The sequence below is a fragment of the Vipera berus genome (genome assembly GCF_964194415.1).
Source record: "Vipera berus genome assembly, chromosome: Z".
Taxonomy (NCBI): domain Eukaryota; kingdom Metazoa; phylum Chordata; class Lepidosauria; order Squamata; family Viperidae; genus Vipera; species Vipera berus.
In genome coordinates, this window is record NC_138205.1 from 123447502 (window position 1) to 123468532 (window position 21031).

The 21031-nt window shown below is 41.3% G+C and overlaps 1 protein-coding gene across 2 annotated transcripts in view; it reads left to right on the forward strand.

Annotated features, from left to right (window-relative positions):
* Positions 1–11322: 11322 nt before the first annotated feature.
* Positions 11323–21031, forward strand: part of PAXIP1 (PAX interacting protein 1) — a gene marked incomplete at its 3' end in the record, with an annotated part of 43661 nt that continues 33952 nt past the window's right edge. For both annotated transcript variants that reach the window (XM_081343673.1, XM_081343672.1), the window contains exons 1-7: positions 11323–11497; positions 14135–14269; positions 15085–15128; positions 16959–17022; positions 17106–17219; positions 18465–19100; positions 20102–20789. In XM_081343673.1, the coding sequence (XP_081199799.1) occupies positions 11405–11497; positions 14135–14269; positions 15085–15128; positions 16959–17022; positions 17106–17219; positions 18465–19100; positions 20102–20789 (1774 nt within the window). In that variant the 5' untranslated portion in view covers positions 11323–11404. The remainder of the gene's footprint in view (positions 11498–14134; positions 14270–15084; positions 15129–16958; positions 17023–17105; positions 17220–18464; positions 19101–20101; positions 20790–21031) is intronic.

Genomic DNA, 21031 nt, shown 5'->3' on the forward strand with positions numbered 1-21031 from the left:
CCATTGGTTTCATATCTTGGCTGTCTATGGTATTCTCAAGTGTCTTCTCCCACCTCAAAGTTCAAAAGTGTCAATTCCCATCCTACCCTGCTTCTTAAAGTCTAATTTCCACTTCTGTGGTATACCAGAATGGCAGAATTCTGATCTTTTCGGGTATTTGCTGATTTTATGGTATTTGAAGATCTTTTCCATGCCTTCATGGCTGTTCTACCAAGTCCACAGTGTATTTCATGACTTATTCATTTTCCTCGCCATGTATACAGTATGTATACATCTGAACTAGACTATGTTGTTTCTCTGGGTCACATATGTGAATATATGTGGGCATATGAATCATCATCATTGTTATGATTAATATAATTACGATTATTATGATTGTCATGTTTATGCAGTGTATATTGGAAATGGTTATCCTGTGAGAGCTGTACACAACGAAATCTCATTTTAATGTATGCTGATTAATGTACATTTAAAGTGACAATAAAGTTATTAAGTAATTATTTTATTCTATATTATTCTATTTTTGTTCCTTTACAGTTGATGGTTGATCAAACAGAGCATGTTCCTTTTTATTGTTAAATGTTTTGAGAGTTTGCATGAACAGAGAGGGAGAAGGAAGGATAAAAGCATTTGTAAAAAGATGGATTTTCATAATTTTCCTACATTGGTATTAATGTATTTGCAGAATTATGCCTAAATTGAGTTCTGACTGCCCCATGACTCCAGGGCTTTTGATTAATTCCTGATTCAAATGTTCCACTTGAAAACAAATACAGATTGTCCTTGACTTACAACCATCCATTTAGTATCTTTACAACAGCACAGAAATAACCTGTCCTCACACTTATGACTATTACAACCTCCCTCTAAGTCACCTGATCAAAATACGGGCATTTGGCAACTGGCATCTGCTTACAACAATTGCAGCATCACAGGGTTATGTGTCATCTCTGTGTGACCTTCTCAGCTGGCTTCCAACCAGCAAACATAATGGGGTAAGTTGGATTTGCTTAACAACTGCCTGATTCTCTGAACAAACACAATGATTCGCTTAGCAACCATGGCAAAAAAAAGTCATAAAATGGGTGCAAATCACTTTGCAACCACTTTGCTTAGCAACAGAAATTCTGGCCCAATGGTGGTCATAAGATGAGAATTACCTGTATACTCCATGCCTTTTTTTTTCCATTCAGCTGATTTTCACATTCAAATTCACAATGGGGAACTTTATATTTGCAAAGCCGCTTTTCCCACAATTTTAGGAAAGCAATTTATAATCAGGAGCAAGTGTATGAAGAATCAATATATTTATTGCAGATTAATATACATATTTGGCCAGGATTGGCCACATGGGGCATGAAGTGAAAAAATAATTTCAAAGTAATAAATTTACCTTTACATTTTTTTTCTTTCTTCTTTGCACAAGGAATATCCTGGAGTTACCTTTCTGAAAAGTCAGCTTGGTGGTTTCCCATAGGAGCTGGAAACGGACTGAAATTTCTAAATATACTTGTGTGATGTGTAATAAGTGGCCCTCAGCAGTGAAATGATGTTGATGATACCATCTGTGGCTGAGATTATTTATTATGAACACAGATCAAGTCAAAGGTTATGCTCACCAGACCAAAACAAACAACTGAAATCTAAAATCTAGTTAAGCCACAAAGGAAAATGATGAATAACAAATAATCTGTCAAATATGGCAGACTGTATAGTCCTTGACCATTGAAAGTTACGACAGCACTGAAAAAAGTGATTTATGGTTATTTTTGCATGCAACCGTTGCAGCATCCCCATGTCATTTGATTAGCAATTGGTTCATAATTATGACAGTGGCAGTCATAAGATCCCCTTTGGTTACCTTCTGACAAGCAAAGTCAATGGGGAAGCCAGATTCACTTAGCAACTGTGTTACTAAGCAGCTGCAGTGATTCACTTAACAACTGTAGCAAGAAAGGCTGTAAAATGGAGCAAAATTCACTTAACACAGCGGTTCCCAACCTTTTCTATACCCTGCAACCCTAGAACGCTTCTGATATATTCTCGCACCCCTTACAAAAGTTCAAAATAACGGCAACGAATTACGCATATGCACTATAATTTTGAAAACCCAAGTTTTCGCACCCCTTGGAATATCGTCTCACACCCCTGGTTGGGAACCCCTGACTTAACAATTGTCTCACTTAGCAACAGAAATTTTGGAGTCAAATTGCGGTCATACGTGGAGGCAAATCTTTCCACAGGGTATCAGTTATCTCCACTTTGGGTAGAAAGGAATTGGAGATTCTGGGGAAGAGATCTGGAAGTTAGAAGGAAAAATGATCCTTGGAAGGTATTAAAAGCAATAAGCAATTCTTACACACCACTTTTCTGCTTCATTGACTATGCTAAAGCCTTTGATTATGTGGATCATAACAAACTGTGGCAAGTCCTTAAAGAGATGGGCATACCAGACCATCTTATTTGTCTCTTGAGAAACCTATATGTGGGCCAAGAAGCAACAGTGAGAACTGGACACGGAAGCACTGATTGGTTCAAAATTGGGAAAGGAGTCCAGCAAGGCTGTATACTGTCGCCCGGCCTATTTAACTTATATGCAGAGCACATCATGAGAAAGGCAGGGCTAGATGAATCAAAAGTTGGAATTAAGATTGCCGGAAGAAATAACAACAACCTAAGATATTCAGATGATACCACTCTAATGGCAGAAAGTGTAGAACTAAAGAGCCTCATGTTGTGGGTGAAGAAGGAGAGTGCAAAAGTTGGGTTGAAACTTAAACATTAAGAAAACCAAGATCATGGCATCCGGCCCTCTCAATTCCTGGCAAATAGATGGGGAAGAAATGGAGGTAGTGACAGATTTTATTTTCCTGGGCTCCAAGATCACTGCAGATGGGGACTGTAGCCAAGAAATTAAAAGACGCTTGCTCCTTGGGAGGAAAGCCATGGCAAATCTAGACAGTACACTAAAAAGCAGAGACATCACCCTGTCAACAAAAGTGCGTATAGTCAAGGCTATGGTCTTCCCAGTTGCAATGTATGGCAGTGAAAGTTGGACCATAAGAAAGGCCGAGCGCCAAAGAATTGAGGCCTTTGAGCTATGGTGCTGGAGAAGACTCCTGCGAGTCCCTTGGACTGCAAGGCGATTAAACGGGTCAGTCCTAGAGGAGATCAACCTGACTGCTCTTTAGAAGTCCAGATCCTGAAGTTGAAACTCAAATACTTTGGCCACCTAATGAGAAGGAAGGACTCACTGGAGAAGAGCCTAATGCTGGGAAAGGTTATGGGCAAGAGAAGAAGGGGACGACAGAGAATGAGGTGGCTGGATGGAGTCACTGAAGCAGTAGGCATAAGTCTAAATGGACTCAAGAAGATGGTAGAGGACAGGAAGGCCTGGAGGAAAGTTGTCCATGGGGTCGCGATGGGTCGGACACGACTTCACAGCTAACAACACCACACCACTTTATTTGGAAATGTGAGTGTGAAAAGATTAAAATGGATGTCTGACTTGCACTTGCCTGTTTATTATGTTTTCTGATTTTAACTTTTGGCTTCAGTTGTTTTAACTGGGCTTTAATTGGTTTTTAAAAGGGTTATAGGTGTTTATTGACCTTTGTATTTTATATAGCAACTATGCTGTTTGGATGATTAATTTTAATTATGTGAGCTGCCCAGAGTCAGGAATATGAAATGGGCAGCTTTACAAATGGAATGATTGAATGAATGACTGAATGAATGACATTAGCAGCAGATGCTACAATGGAAAAGATCTTAGACCACATACGATTTTTATAATGGCCAATGTTCCTCTGTTATTTTAGTTGGGACACAAGGAAAAACCTTAATTAATCATTTGGCAGTAGCCTTCTTGATTCATTTTTTTAATCTTACAAAATAATATTCCAAACCTGTTTTAAAAGAGTGTTTAGTCTCATTTTTTTCTGTGTTACTAAGGAAAATAATGCATTTAATCATATCATGAATAACTCACTGACTTAATTTAAATTTAATTGGAAATTTGAACACATTTAAAAGGAAATCTCTCCACAGAAGAGTAAATAAATATTACACATTTAAAACAACAACCTGAAATTCACGTTCTCTTTATTTAAAATAATTTCCTCTTTGAAATGAATACAGTAATGTAAATCTGAGTTTTATTTATGGGTTTTTTCTTCTCTCTTTTTTGACTCATTAAATACCCGGGCGGAGGATATTTCCTTCTGAGTTTTTTTATTATAATTGGCCAAGCAGTGAAGTGATTGACATCTTATTAATAGAATTTTACCTTGCTGCATACTGACATGGAGACGTTTCTCAATGATTTGAACACGTGCTGTGCCTTGACCCAGCCTAGTTAGCATCTGATATTTTAAAGATGGATGTCAGCTTGATGGGATTTTAAATATCAAATGGATGTTTTTCCCCCCTGATGGGTAAATATTGGAAGACTAAAGGGTTTGTTATGGCTTTAGCATTATCATAATCAAGCAGAAACATATGCAAACTTTTTGGTTACAAGGAAAATTGAAATATACCCTATTATGTCTAAGGGAGATAAGAGCTAATATTAAGAGTTGGTGAGTGAGGGCCCCAAGTTCCAGTTCTGTGCACTTTACCCGACAATACCTGTAGTGAACATAGTGGGACCTCAGTCTTCTGGTAAGCACAAGTTCCTATTTACAGGTAGTCCTCGGCTTACAACATTTCATTTAGTGACTGTTCAGTTAGAATGGCGCTGACTTATGACTGTTTTTCACAGTTATGACTGTTCCTGAGGTCACGTGATCACCACTGGTAGCCTTCCCAGCCAGCTTCTGAGAAACAAAGTCAATGGGGGAAGCCAGATTCACTTAATGACTACATGACTCACTTGACAACTTCAGTGATTTGCTTAACAACTGTGGCAAAAAAAGGTCGTAAAATGGGGCAAAATTCACTTAACCACTGTCTTACTTACTTAGAAATTTGGAACGTCGAGGCCTATGTGTATCTGAATCATGTGAGATTATAATTCTGTTTTAGCCATACAGGTAATCCTCGAGTCACAACAGTAAAAAAAAGATTAAAATACATTCAAGCCACCTGGGAGAATAAAAGATCAACCACAATAGTATACAAAAGACTGAAACCGGACACCCATGTGTGAGGGGAGAGTTTGGATACAATGCAATCCAAAACTTTCCTTGGTGCTACAAAATGGATCTTTAGGGTTTTTGTAGCAATCTGACTAGGTTTTTACCATTTATGAGTAGATAACAAAATGACCAATAAAGATTCCATATTTATTTATTTATTTATTTATTTATTTATTTATTTATTTATTTATTTATTTATTTAATTGAATTTGTATACCGCCCTATTCCCGTAGGACTCAGGGCGGTTTACAGGGCAGTTAAAACCATGAAATACAAAAAAATTAAAATCAATTAAAACAATTAAATTAAATTCAAGCCCCAAGAGTAAATCTAAAACCCAGTTAAATTAACAACCCCACAGTCTGAACCAAACAGATCAAAAAGCCAAGTTTTCAGGTCCCGGCGAAATGAGCGAAGGTCAGGGGCCTTCGTGGGTAGTTGGTTCCATAGGGCAGGCGCACCCACAGAGAACACCCTTCCCCTGGGAATAACCCGCCGGCATTCATTAACCGGCGGTACCCTGAGAAGGCCCTCCCTGTGGGGGCGCACAGGACGATGGGAAGATGATGCCAGCAGCAGGTGTTCCCTTAGATAGTCCGGACCCAAGCCATTTACGACTTTATAGATCATTACCAGCACCTTGAATCACACCCAGAGGGCAACCGGAAGCCAATGTAGCTCATGGAGAAGAGGTGTTACACGGGAGTATCGGGAAGCTCCCATCAAAACTTGTGCAGCTGAATTCTGCACCAGTTGAAGCCTTCGGGTGGTCCTCAAGGGCAGCCCCATGTAGAGGGCATTGCAGTAGTCTAACCGGGAGGTCACGAGCGCATGAGTTACTGTACGTAGAGCATCTCGGTCCAGATAGGGACACAACTGGCGCACCAGGCGAATCTGGGCAAAAGCCCCCCTGGTCACGGCTGCTATATTATCTTCCAAACTGAGCCGTGAATCCAGGACGCCCAAGTTGCGAGCCCTATCAACGGGGGGTAATACCTCATCTCCTATTGTTAATGATGGAGAAGGCTGGTCAGCCCGAGATGCCGGTATGAACAGCCACTCAGTCTTGTCATGATTGAGACGAAGCCTGTTTCTCCCCATCCTGTACTCTTTATACACTTAAGATTGATTATCATCTGACCCATCCACTGCGATAATCAAGTTCGCAGATGATACAACTGTGGTGGGTCTTATTACAGGTGGGGATAAGACAGCATATAGGGCGGAGGTACAAAAACTATCCATATGGTGTAGTAACAACAACTTGCACCTAAACATCGGCAAGATGAAAGAGATGGTGTTAGACTTCCGGAGAAAAAAGGAGGAACCTGCCCCACTTTACATCGGGGAGGACTGTGTAGAGAGAGTTTCCTCCTTTAAATTTCTGGGAGTCTACCTCTGTGAAGATCTAACCTGGAATGTTAACACAACCCAGGTGGCTAGAAAGGCCCAACAGAACCTTCACTTTCTTAGGATCTTGCAGAAGAACAGGGTAGAACAACAGCTAATGACCCTCTTTTACCGGTCTACCATAGAGAGCGTCCTCTCGTATGGTATTGTGGTTTGGTATGCTGGTCTCACAGCCGCGGACAGGAAAGTATTACAGAGGGTAGTGAGCACAGCACAAGACATTGTGGGCTGTTCCCTGACACCACTGGATGACATCACCAGGGCTCGTTGCCTTGGAAGAGTGAGGAAGATTCTCAGGGATGACTCACACCCTGGACGGTATCTCTTTACTCTACTACCATCCGGTAGGAGATACAGGAATATAGCCAGCCGTACCAACAGGCTGAAAAATAGCTTTTATCCGTGGGCTGTTAGGCTTTTAAATGGGACATAATCTTATGCAGAATTGACTTGGGAGACTGGTGTGTGGTGTAGTTGGTTCACATGGTGTGGTAGGATGGAGGGTTTGTTGTCACTGTGTGTTGGGGGGAGAGAGCACGGGGGGAGGCTCAGCTAATCTCAATGTACTCATGTTGAACTTTGACAATAAAGGTTTATTTATATTTATATTTATTTATTTTATCCAAACCTGGACCGCCTCCAGGCAACGGGACATCACGGTGAGGGCATCACTGGGTTGGTTCGGGGTGGAAAGAAAAAGTTGGGTATCATCAGCGTACTGGTGATACCCCACCCCGAAACTACGAAGGACCGACCCCTGAGGGACTTCACAAACGAGAGATCTCGGGGTGGACCTCTGTCCTCCCGTCAACACCGACTGCGAGTGGCCCAGGAGGTAGAACCACTGTAAAACAGTGCCCCCCACTCCCAGCCCCCTGAGACGCCGCAGTAGGATACCATGATGGTATCAAAAGCTGCTGAGAGGTCTAATAGGACTAGGACAGAGGAACAACCCCTGTCCCGAGCCCGCCAGAGATCATTCACTAGTGCGACCAATGCCGTCTCTGTGCTATGCCCAGGTCTGAAACCCGATTGGTACGGGTCGAGATAATCAGTTTCCTCCAGGAACAGAGGGAGCTGATGCGCTACCACACTCTCAACAACCTTCGCCAAAAAGCGAAGGTTAGAGACAGGACGATAGTTATTCAAAATCGCCGAGTCCAGGGTGGGCTTCTTGAGGAGGGGCCTCACCACTGCCTCTTTCAAGGCAGCAGGGAAAACACCCTTGCTCAAAGAAGCAATTACTGCCTGGAACCAGCCTCGTGTCTTCTCCCGGGCTGCATAAACCAGCCAGGAGGGGCACGGGTCCAATAAACAGGTAGTAGAGCTCAGCCTCCTCATGATCCTGTCCACCTCATCGGGGGTCATAGGATCGAACTCAAGACCACTCGATTTCTCCCTGTCAGACTCTGTCCAGTCAGAGTCCAAGCCGGCCCGAATCTGAGCAATTTTATCCGCAAGATGACGACTGAATTCCTCGGCCTGCTCCTGCAAGGGATCCTCCCTCTCCTCCTGATGAAGGAGGGAGCGAGTAACCCGAAACAGGGCGGCTGGGCGATTATCTGCGGACGCGATGAGGACAGCGAAGTAAGACATGACAATTGTAAAGCAATTTATCCATGAGACGACTCAGATCTGTGATCTCTTTTGCCACAGTTATTAAGCAAACATGTCAGTCATAAAGTCGTAAAGCAAACACCATGGTTGTTAAAGCAACCCGTTCAGCATTTTTGCCGAAAACTGAAGGTAAATACCCATTTTCAGAAAACAAAACATTGCAAATTGCAGTCACGTGATTGTGGATGCTGTAAAAGGCTGTAAATGGGGCTGATTGCCAAGCACATGAAATATGGTAATGTAACAACAGGGCAGCCATCAAAACTTTAGAACTCAGCAGGGGCGGTTTGTCATAACTTTGAACAGTCACTAAGTGACCAGTTGTAAATTGAGGACTACCTACGTATAGTAAACTAATCTGCTGCAGGCATAGTGAGTTCAATTTCTGATAGGGGTTCTATGCACAGAACAGAATAGCATCTGGCTATCTACTTCTGAGTGAGCGCCTGTTACTCGTCCCAGCTTCTGCCAACCTAGCGGTTCGAAAGCACGTAAAAATGCAAGTAGAAAAATAGGGACCACTATGGTGGGAAGGTAACAGCGTTCTGTGCACCTTTGGCGTCTAGTCATGCTGTCCACATGACCACGGAGACGTCCTCGGACAAGCGCTGGCTCTTCGGCTTTGAAACGGAGATGAGCACCGGCCCCTAGAGTCAGAAACGACTAGCACACATTTCAGAAACGACTAGCACACACCTTTACCTTTACCTTTTATCTACTTCTGACAAATCCCAAATAGGATGAAACTAGGCTTGTAGTGCCGCCTTCTGGTCAATGACATTGAATTTACCTGTGTGAGTGAGACACATAACGCATGAATAATCTGGAGATGAATGTAAAGGAGTTGGCAAACTCAGGGAACGACTTGGATTTCTGGAGAGATCTTTATTGCTCATAGAGTAACGTCACAGAAAGCCCTCTAAACTAATTCTGCACTACTTACCTTAATTAAATCTAGACCTTGAGTTCTTCTCAGTGTCCTTCACATATGTTTCCCATTCCCAGGTTCAGGGATGTTTTTGGGGAAGGCCTTGGTTCCGCCCTTAAATGTCTTGCAGTCTTCTTCTCCGTGTTCCCAAGTACTGTTTGACATTTTGTCCCACATTTTGACATTTTCTGTTTGACAGTTTGCTATAAATGATTGCAGCCATATGCTAACTAAATACATAATAAATGTTTGTAGAGAACTCTGAAGGCTATATATCTCAGTAAAAAGCCTTTCGTGCAGGCAGTCCTTCTAGTTATGGTCATAATGAACTGACTGTCCATTACAGTGAGAAATCAGAAGGGCTGCTAAGTGAACAATCTCACTTAATGACCTCCCCATCCCTGCTTTCCCAATGCATTAATTAAACAAACATTGTTTGTTAATGAATGATTGTTAAGTGTGCGGAGACCCTGGGAGGCCTAATCCAGGCACAAGCCCACCTTCCTTGGGCCTCCCAAGGCCTCCTCCACTCTCTGACATATCCCATGCTCCACTTCCCACCCCTTGGGGTCCCCACAGTAATTTCTCTGTTTCTAGCCACAGCTCTGCCAGTGTTAGCCAGAAAAATAATTTCTCACGGTTTCCTTTTTTTCTTGCTAAAGCTAGCCTAAGGTCTGCCAGGCCAAGATTATTTTTCTCTCAACAATGGAGCGGCTCGTCCCTCATTCTCTATCCCTATCTCCTGGGCTCCAGAGAATTTTGAAAAGTGAGTGGTCAGTGATGGGGGCGGGGAAGAGTGTGTGGAACACACTGGGGGAGGGGAAGCCATCCCAGTGCCTGTGGGGACTTGATGGGGCAGGACAGGAAAAGAGGAATAGGCAGGCTGGGTGGGTTGGGGGCTCTTGTCCTGTCTCTGCAGTTGGTAATAAGGTCGTAAATGACCCCAGGGCTCCTGCAACAGAGGTAACGGTGGAACTGGATCATAAGTACCTTTTGTAATTTAGAATGGTTGTTAGTTGAGGACTTCCTGCAATTTGAAAATAGAAAGGATGCAAATGGGGTTTCTAATAATCAGTATATGCAGACTACAGTACAAGTAGTCTCAACTTAGGACCAGAATCAGGAGCAGATTCCTGGTCATAATGTGTTATAATTATAAACAGAGGCTCCCATGGGACCAGGCTCAATTATATAGTTTTTGCGGTGGCCGCTAAGCAATTATAAGTGCAAATCCATTATTGTGAATGGGCTTTATTGTAAAAAACTAGCAAAAAGCCACAAATCATGGTTATGTGGCTGCAGGATGCAACAACTGATCATAAATATGAACCAATTGCCATTGGCTGAAAAAGAGATCTGGAATCTCTCTCTCTCTCTGTATGTGTGTGCGTGTGTACACGGCGCGCACATGGGTGTGTGCCATATTTTATAATGGCCAGAAGTGCTTTACAGCCATTAAGGGTCCATTCTGGGGCTCTTCAGAATTTCAGAGCCATTAAATGGCCATTAAATCCAGTATTGGGATTCAGCATCTTGCTGGCAAAGATTAGTTTTACATTACCTTCTTGGAACTGGAAAGTAGGAGCAGATTTGGGGATGCTTAAAAAGCAGAGCCCGCTCGCAATGATCATCTTCAATCCTAATTATACAAATTAGGAAGAATGCATAAAAGTCTTCTTCCCACTCCATCCTTTTTAATAGGCTTCCAGTTAGATAATAATTCTCCAGGAAGGATCGCATTTAAGTCTTCACTGCAATCGTGTTTTATTCTGGTTTCTTTTAAAACTTTTGATTTATGTCCATTATTTAAGATTGCAAAAAAAAAGTATCATTAACTCCCCGCCGGCGAGAGAAAGATGGTAGGCGGAGCTAAAAACAGACGGCGAGGCAACAATAGGCGGAGCCTGCAACTTGGCATTCCTACCGCTTGTTTGTTAGTAGGCGGAGATTGGGGTGAGCCCATTATGTCGATCCCTAAGGGGAGGACGGGTGCCTCTCGATTGGCAAACCAAACCTGCCTTTAGCGGATCCGCAAGTTTAACAACACAGACTCTGTCGCATTCAGAGTAGAGATAGGAAGCGGCTTCCGAGACGCCCCAAGCGGACGGGGGCTCCCGCTCCCCACCCTGCTGCTTCCCCGTCCCCCCCCACTTGCCAGAGATGGTCCATTCGAAAGCGCGCGCTCCTCTACCACGGTTCGGCGGCTGCCTTGGCGCCGAGGGGGGCAGCGGACAGGGAGATTCCGGGCTTGACGAGGGCTCTTGAATCATCGCGCTCGGAAGCCGAAGAGGCTGCATCGCCGGGCGGGATCATGTCGAAGGAGGAAGACCAGGAGGTGCTGAAAGTCCCCGAGGAAATGTTCAAGGATGTCAAGTTCTTCGTGGTGGGAGACATCGACCCCAAGGTACCTGCGGGGACGTTTCCGCGGAGGGGGGCGCGCTCTTCCGCCTTTGCGTTCCTGGGGTCGTTCTGCCGATCGTCCTCCTCCCCCCCCCACCCCCAACTCGGTTAGGATGACAGCGGCTCGTGCGGCTGGGGATGGCGCATGCGCCCTGCGAGGCCTCTCTGGAGAGCGGGACAGGGGATCATTGTAGCCCCTCGCGGTGTGGGGGGGGAGGGGCAGGGAGATCTCCGCCGACGGCCGTTAACTGCGTTCGCCGTGTCCGGTGTGGCTGACGCGACCTCCTCCTGTCAGTCAATCCCGTCTGGAAACCGGAGAGGCCTCTGCCGCGGCCTGGACTTAGGGGGGAAAAGCAGGGCGAGGGGCAGCTTTTGCCCTCAGCTGGGGGTCGGGTGGTCTTTCTTCCCTTCCCGGCGGCGGCGCTGCTTTTAGTCCCTGCGCGGGAGCGGCCCCGTCTAGGCCTCCGGCGCTCCCCTTCTCTCTGGCCGTTTCCTCCTCTCTCTCTTTCTCTCTCTCTCACCCCTCTCGCGAGTGAGCCTTTAACGACTGGCTTCCCTCTCTCGCCTCCCCGGATTGCGGGGTGTGTGTGTGAGTGGGGGGGGGGAGCGCAGACCTCTCTCAAGGGACTGTTTTCGGATTAAATCTGAGGGAGGAAAGGGCTCCTAACACCCAGAATGGACAAAAAGGGACCCCCCCCCATTTTTTTCCTCTTCTACCTGTTAAGCCTGAGGAAAACATAGGGTCGAATCTCCTTTCCCCGTGCAGGGAAGCCTCCTTCTGTCAGTTGGGAGAGCCGTTAGGCACATCAGGCCGTCCAAGCTGACAGGACTAACGGCCTCCTCTTGATGTGGAAGGTGGCCCTGTGGCAGTTGGCAGCCGCTGGCTGATGCTGGTTGGGAAGCAAAATGCAGCCGGAGCTGGTTAGCTTTTAGATGAGAGACCACTCAGCGATCACAGGCTGTAGGCTAGACTGGGAAGCTGGAAAAACATCCTGGAAGAGAAGCTCTGCCTAAAATGCTTTTCAGTTTGTTTGCAAGAACACCCAAGGACTCATCAAATCACCTGTATGTGGCACCAATAGCAGACAATATTTGTCGCTTAGGGTTGGAAGTGGGGGAGAGTCCTTGGTGCTCTCCGTGCCTGGTTCTTTTCTTGCAGACATTTCGTTACCCATTTTCAGGAAAACAGCCAAACACAATAGAGCAGCAAGGACTCCACACATACTAAATCAGTTTTGCTTTTGTGTTCTGAAACTTCTTTTTTGTAATCATTCCAATGTTGTGAATGTGGATCTGATGAACAAAATGATTGCAGTTTAACGCTTCATTCATGATGCTAACGCTTTTCCTCCTCCCCTGATGAAATATTTCTGAGGTAAACATAACTTTCTGTGATGTCCAGACTTGGAAAAATAAGGTCTTGCTGAAACCAAGATCAAAAATAATAGTTTCCTAAGCTTTGAAATCACAGTGAATTATGAGGAGTTTCACACTAAACCTCTTTATATAAATGAAAAAAATAATAAAATGAGATAGGGAACGTGTGAAATTTAAGATTGTTTTATAATAAAGCACTTTTCTTTGCAAGAACTGAGCTAAATTAGGAGTTTTTCTGGCTTTTTATTTTATTTCAAGATTTCTGCCTTTCAGCATGTAAAATGATGTGTTCAGAGGCAATTTACTTGATGAAAAATAAAATGAATTCAGTGCAACAAAGAATTATGTTCTTTTCCTAGCAGTTTTTCAACAAATGACCAAATTATCTTATACAATTCTATATGGTGTAAGCAGAAGGAAGGAAGTTCTTAGACAACTAGGAACATTTCTAGAATATTGAGTGCATTGAATATATAATTGTTTTTAATGGACTAAATGTGGAATACAAGCATCTTTCATGCAATGCTTACATCCAGGGGAAAGATGGTAAAAGTAAAACTTTCTTTATTAACTTAGATTTTATTTATTGCTGCCTCGGCCAACTATGTGTTTATTATTCTGAGAGAGCAAGAACTGAATTTTTCAAGGAAGGCTTCAGTTAGCCCAGTTTTAATGAAACGAGTGGTACTTCAACAACATGCTTAAATGTCAGGTCAGCAGTGTGATTGGGGAGTTAAATGTTATCTCAAAGAGCCCTAGAGGTCTTCAAGGATCAAACTTCCCTAATCAATCATGTCATGAACTATCCATAACGAGAGGTTTTTTTATTCAGTTTCTGGCAATAAGACCTAATATGCCCCCTCCCCATTGGTTTCAAGAGCTCTCATTTATTTCTGTTTTAATTCCCTTCTACATGATCACGTGAAATGGAATAGAGTCAATAGGATAGATTGGTGGCTTTCTTCCCCTTCCTCTTCCCCACCAAAAAACTTAACAAACAAAGACCTAGGAAGTGATAGCCTTTCTCTGTGGCAACTAGGGGAACAGCTCATTGGATCAGCCATGAACACAAACTAGATGTCTTCTATCGTTCACTGATGTCCAGAAACAACTTTGCAGTTTGTCTATTGAAATTCATGCCTTCTTTGGGAAAGGATAATGTTAGTATGAATGTGTGTACTGGTATGTCTGGGAAAATGTGATTTGTTGTAGATCAGCATTTTTCTGAAATTGAAAAGAATAACATTTCACTTTCATGTTATAGGTTATTCAGCTTCTGAAAGATGGGAAAGCAAAGGAAGTTTCCTATAATGCTCTAGCTTCGCACATCATTTCAGAAGATGGGGATAATCCAGAAGTTGGTGAATCTCGTGAAGTATTTGATCTTCCAGTAGTAAAAGTAAATATTTAGAGCATAATAAATATTGCTTTTAGTACAATTAACATTTAGATACAGAACTTAATGTTTACAGGTTTGCATCCAAAGAAATGCTTTTTTGTGTGTGTTGGGAAGGAAGAAAAGGCCTAAGTCCATCACTTTGGGTGCTGTGTTGTATGCATTATGAGCATACTGCTAAACAGCAAATTAATGCCTCAGCTCAAATTACTTACACCAAAAAAACCTAGGTTATTGGAATCAGAATTAGTCCCTGTTATCTGGCTGGCTAAGGAGGATATAAATGTTTGATGACGGAATTTGTAAAAGAAATGTCCTTACTGTTGCCTTGTACAAGTTATATGTTTCAATAACAAATTCTGTCAATATTTGGAACCTTAATAATACATCAGTTTTATTACAATCATAGATCAGCATAGTTTGGAATACTAATATGAAGGTAAAAGCCACAGATTATTAATTTTATACATGTAGAGGATTCCTATTCAGTATTTTATATCTGCAGATAGGCCTGGGAGAAATTGTCTGAAAACACATAGAGCTTTTGTCAAATGACATAGACAGTACAGAAATAGATGATCCTTTTGCTTGATAAGGTAGCTTAATAGCAATAGCACTTATATACCCCTTCACATTGCTTTATAGCTCTCTAACCGATTTACAGAATCAGCATATTACCCCCCAACAGTTACATCTGATGAATGAATGATAACCAGATGAGTGTGTATGCTTACCATATGTTTATAATTAGAAGGCTATCCTTAGATATATAAATATTCATAGATACTTATTAGATGTTTTTTTAAAACCTATTCTAGCCTTCCTGGGTGACTTTGTCAGTTCAGTGTGGAGCTCTTCTGCCGTATCCTTTCCAGTGAAACCTTTAACAAAATTATATAATACTTATTTGATTTTTTAAAACATAACTTGCTTTTTAGCTAGACAAGAAATTGTTTCAGAGAATTAAAGGAAGGTCATCCTACATTTTAATGCTCTTGCAAGGTCCAATTACTTAATTGGAATAATTCTTTTTTCTTTCTTTGCTAGTACTTTTGTATTTTGAAATTACATTGTCCTACTAGTCTGATCTACTGTAAGTAAAATGCGTATATGTAAAACAAATTGTATTGGATTGTTGTTATTAATTTTTGTCTAACTTGTCTTATTACATTTTCTTTTCAGAATTAATTTCTCTAATCTTGTATACATTAGGAATTTGCTAAATTGTAATTTACAATCTCATGTGTTGTTGTTTGCTGCGAAGTCGTGTCCGACTCATCGTGACCCCATGGACAATGTTCCTCCAGGCCTTCCTGTCCTCTACCATCTTCTGGAGTCCATTTAAGCTCACGCCTACTGCTTCAGTGACTCCATCCAGCCACCTCATTCTCTCGTCCCCTTCTTCTCTTGCCCTCAATCTTTCCCAGCATTAGGCTCTTCTACAATCTCATGTACATCTCTAATAATTATTCTATAACTATGTTTTCCAGACTTCCTACTTATTATATGTTTATTTCCCTCTTAATATTAATATGGATCTTCTTATGCTCATAGTAAAAAAGGAATATATTGCCTTCTTTTTCTGGAAAAATCAAATGTTTAATAGCTTTAATAAATATTTTAATTGTTGATTGTTGATTAAGGTGTATAGGTCAATAGGGACAACATCTGGCTAACCTTGTTTGGATTTGGAAAGGCAACATTTTAAGTTTAGTTGGTAATTAGATAGGATATTTCCAGGAAATACAAAGGCTATTTGGTAGAAAAAACATTTTAGTAATACTGCCAAGAGTAATGTGTCCATGAAGTTAATTTCAAAGACATGTTTTAGGACGCCTAATACAAATATGTTACGGTTGAAATTGAGCATTGTTTCCCTTTTGATTTCTTCTATTTGCACCAATTCTGTCCCCAATGGCCACTTTTTTCTCCTTTTCTCTACAAAGCCATAATTAAATTTCAAAGAAAATGTGATGTTAATTGCATAAAGATTACCATTTTCTCTCTATAGATGTAGATATTTTTATATCCTTCAAATATAATGTTGCATAAATACAGGTTTATATATGTTAACAATACATTTCTTATAACCATGATTTTGTGAGATAGATTGAACCTGAGACTTAAGGGACACACTTTCAAAAAGCATCCTCTTTGCTTATAAGGCAAAGTATTCACTCAGATACATCTGATAATTTTGCAGCAGAACAAGGATTGTAATATCAAATCTACTGAGTTTACTTATATGTTACTTATATGTAAGGGTGTAGGTCTATCCATATATTGTATATAGTATGTTTTAAATGTGTTATGTGTGTGTACACTTTGAGAGGAAGCAACTAAATTTCATTTTTAATATGTGCCATTGTGCCCCCAGGAAAAAATGACAATAAAGGTTGTCTGTCTGTCTGTCTGTCTGTCTGTCTGTCTGTCTGTCTGTCTGTCTATCTATCTATCTATCTATCTATCTATCTATCTATCTATCTATCTATCTATCTATCTATCTTCTATCTATCTGTCATTTCCTCTGTTGATTGCATAATGCTAGATTAGTTTTATTTCTACTCTCTTTTTAGAAAACTTGGTATGCACAAAATTATCCATAGTTCCTTGTGAAGTTGGAGGAACTTTTTCATTTGTTTAATATATTTTACATTTTATTTATGTTATTTCCTTGACTTAATTTTGTCAGAGTAAATGGCTTTTCCCCAGAATCCTGTCAGATCTTTTTTGGAGTTGCTGCTTGTCTGTCTCAGGTAAAATATTTTCCAAAGTGGCTAAATTATATAATATACAATTAAAAATATTTTCTACTAAAGGACCTTACATTTTTTGGTAGGTTTCCTCTGAAGACCGGAATATATTGTGGGCTTTGATTACATTTTATGGTGGGGATTGCCGTTTGAGCCTCAATAGAAAATGTACTCATTTGATAGTGCCTGAAGCAAAAGGGGTAAGAATTTTAATGCATTTTAATGTTGTTTTAGTATATGGAATACAGGTCAATGTAGTTTGTGTCTTGTAAGTATGTTATTTTAAGAGGAATCAGCAATATGTAAGTAGATTAATATGGAAGCCATTTCATACCTATGAGGAAATCAAAAGAAATTTGACTGAGATGTTACTAGGCAAAAATGATGTTTTGGGGACTGATAGAATATTCTGATGAATGGTAATGAATTATGCTTATGTTATGTTTATGTTATTTTCAAATAATTCCTGTCCCAGCTAAAATAGGTGTTACCGATAGAAGAAAATTGGCTAGAATACCTCAGGATTGAACTGTGGGGCCTTTTGTGCTTTCTGAGCTTGGTTGTTTTCTTGCAGACATTTCATTACCCAGCTGGGTAACACCATCAATGCTAGAAGGAAATGAGGTTTGCTCTCTGTGGAAAAGGAGACGTGAAGGAGATGAAAACAGTAACAGGACTGGAATTCCTATTATTTTCTAGGGAAGGACTCAATGCTGCATAATTCAAATGCCACAGATTTTACCATCTCTTTATTTTTTGTTAATTAACTACCACACAGTTCCATTTCAATTATGTCTCCTACTCCAAAGTAGGAGTAGCTGTAGACTTTGGGTAATTATTTATAAAGTAAAAACATCTGCATAAATCCTCCAGGTCATAACTCCCACTCCCCCAATTAAAGTAGCATAAAAAAGAAACCTAATGAGCCACCAGTAATAACCAGCTTAGCAATTGATTGGCCATTGAAAAACAAGTAGTTTTAACACCCCTTGGAATGTCAGAAGCAAGCAGACTGGACACAGTTATGATGTCAATTTATTCCATAACATTAGGCCATGGGTGTCAAACTCGATGGCATCACATGACATATCGGGATGTTTTTTTGCCTTTGCAGAGCCAGGGTGGGCATGGCCTGCACGTGATGCATCCGGCCCACAGGCCACCAGTTTGACACCCCTGCAATAGGCCTTTGACCAATGACAACTTGTTTCTCATAAATGTTCCTCTCACCTTTTGAGAAGATGAGATTCTAAACAGGTCCTCTCTAGATTACATCTCCGGATGGACAGAAAAGGGGTCCCTGATACAGTTTGATGCTGTGCCTTGAAGGGCTTAGTAAGTAATAACCAGCATTATGAATTCAGCTGAGATACCTAGGAGCAGCCAGTTGAGCAACTACAGAGTAAGTAAGTTTCACTTATCAACAACATTTTTGTTCTTTCCAGGAAAAATACGAATGTGCCAGTAAACGAGAGAACATTAAAATTGTGACACCTGACTGGATTCTAGATTCTATATCTGATAAAACCAAAAAAGATGAGGTTCCCTATCACCCTCGCTTAATAATATATGAAGAAGAAGAGGAAGAGGAGGAGGAGGAAGAGGAAAATGAAGAACAGGATTCCCAAAATGAAGGGAGCACTGATGAAAAGTTATCAAGTCCACCATCTTCTCGAGAAGGGTCTCCTTTGGCCAATCGAACTTTTTCTCCTAAGTCTGTTGATGCTGACAAAAACAAAGGAGAACTTATGTTTGATGATTCATCAGATTCCTCTCCTGAAAAGCATGAAAGAAATTTGAACTGGACCACAGCTGAAGTTCCACAGACTGTTGCCAGAAAACACACATTGACTCCAGGCAAGGACTCTGGATTGATTAATTTGTGTGCCAATGTCCCCCCTGTCCCAGGCAATATTTTGTCCTCTGATATCAGAAGTAATATAATGGCCTCAGTACACACTCCCCAAAGTTCTGGACATCCTGAAATGATGGCAACATGGAGTCCTGCAGTCCGGACACTAAGAAATATTACCAATAATGCTGATATTCAGCAGGTTAATAGACAATCAAATGTAGCACATGTAAGTACTTTTAAAATATAGATAAAATATTACTTGAAAATGAGCACTTTAGAACTTAATTCTAAATCAGTAGTCGTGACTTCCCTAAAGAGATGCATGCAGAATTGCAAACACATTTGTCAGCTGTCATTGAAATTTTTGTTGTTGGTTTAAGATCTTGTTTTCTGTTTTGAGCTCTTAGACCTGTATTTTTTGGAGCTCTTAGACCTTGATCATCCTGTATTTTTTGAATACATAAGGATCCTAACTTGTCTATGACCTTAAGAAATAAAGAGATGAAAATGTGATTGTTTTGTTGTTTTGAAGAGGAAAATGTGATTGTTTTGTTGTTAAAATATAGGATGTTTTCTGAAAGTCAAGTAATATAAGATTGCGTTTTTCTTTTCTACCCAGTCTTGGGTTTTTACATGGTAGTTCTAGGAAGAATTATATTTGCATACCTGTGTTTTGGTGAACTGCTTGTAACATTTCTGAAGTCTGAGTTAACTGGAAGCAATTATTTACAGCCTAATTAAGGTACCTCTTTAAGAGCCTTCAGACTTAAAGCCATGTGGTTAACTAAGGGATGGTATCAAGACAAGATTTCTACAGCAATATTGCAGGTCTCACTGCTGCAAGTTACTTTTCAGATTAAACTCCAAATATTGGTCTATCTAAATATCTAATAAACTAAGGAAATGTTTATTTCATTATATGTCTAGTTGTTTACTAAGATCTTAAGGAAAGTCCTCTGGACGTTAATATCACTTTGTCAAACTTATGGGAGTGATGCGCTTTGTTTATAATGTTCCCCATGCTCAGCTTCTGAAAACATGCTAGAATGTTTTGTTTTCATTTTGCTTTTAATGTACTTTAAAATTTTTAAACACAGGCTAACTGTTAGTTTCTATGTTTTTTATTATTTGATTCATTCAGAACAGACTTGATAGCTTTTACCCAGAAGAAGTGTTGGGGGGGGGGAAATAGAACAACTGCAATAAAGTATCCATTTTCTTTTCTAGATCTTGCAGTCACTTTCAGCACCTACGAAAACTTTGGAGCCACAGATAAACCATAGCCAGCAGGGACACTCCAGTGCGGTCCTGCTTAGTCAGGTCAAGCTGACTCCAGAGCCACGCTTAGTGCAGCCACCCCCGCAGCAGCACCACCATCTCTTGCATCTCCAAACCCAGCAGCTCCTGCAGTTGCAGCAGCAGTCCCAGCCGCCACAGGCCCAGATTCCCCAGCCGCCTTTCCCACACCAGCCTCATCAGTTTGCCCCTCAGCAACAAGTCCATCCTCACCAGTTTCCGCAGCAGCAGCAGCAGCAGCAGCAGCAGCTCCCGTTTCCTTCCCAACTGGTACATTCCCAGCAGCAAATGCATCGCCCTCCACAACCAATGCCATTTCAGCAGCAGCAGTTGCATCGATTGCAACAGCAGCACTTGCAGCAGCAGCAGTTGCAGCTTCAGCAGCAGAACCTTCAGCACCTACAGCAACAGCAACTTCAGCAGCAACAACTGCAGCAGCAGCACTTACAACGAATGCAGCAGCAGCAGCAACAGCAGCAAATGCAAAATCAGGCATCCCAACACTTGACTCCAACACCTCAGACGCTGCACCATCAGGTTTCAGTTCAGGCACCACACAATCCCCAGCAGCAACAATTGCAGCAGCAGCAGCTGTTTGGACATGACCCATCTGTAGAAGGTGGGTTAATTAAGTTATATGCATCCTGACTTAATACAGCATTTCAAGGTGGCATACTTAATGTTTCCTCCCACGTTTTCCCAAAGATCAGCCCTATGAGATAGATTACTGATTAATCTACTTTGTTCTCGCACATTGAAGAAAAATTGTTCAAAATGAGAAAAAAATATTTTTGGTTGTTAAATTATTGGTTATTAGTAAATCATGTAGAGTTAACTTGACACAAATATATTAGTAGGCAC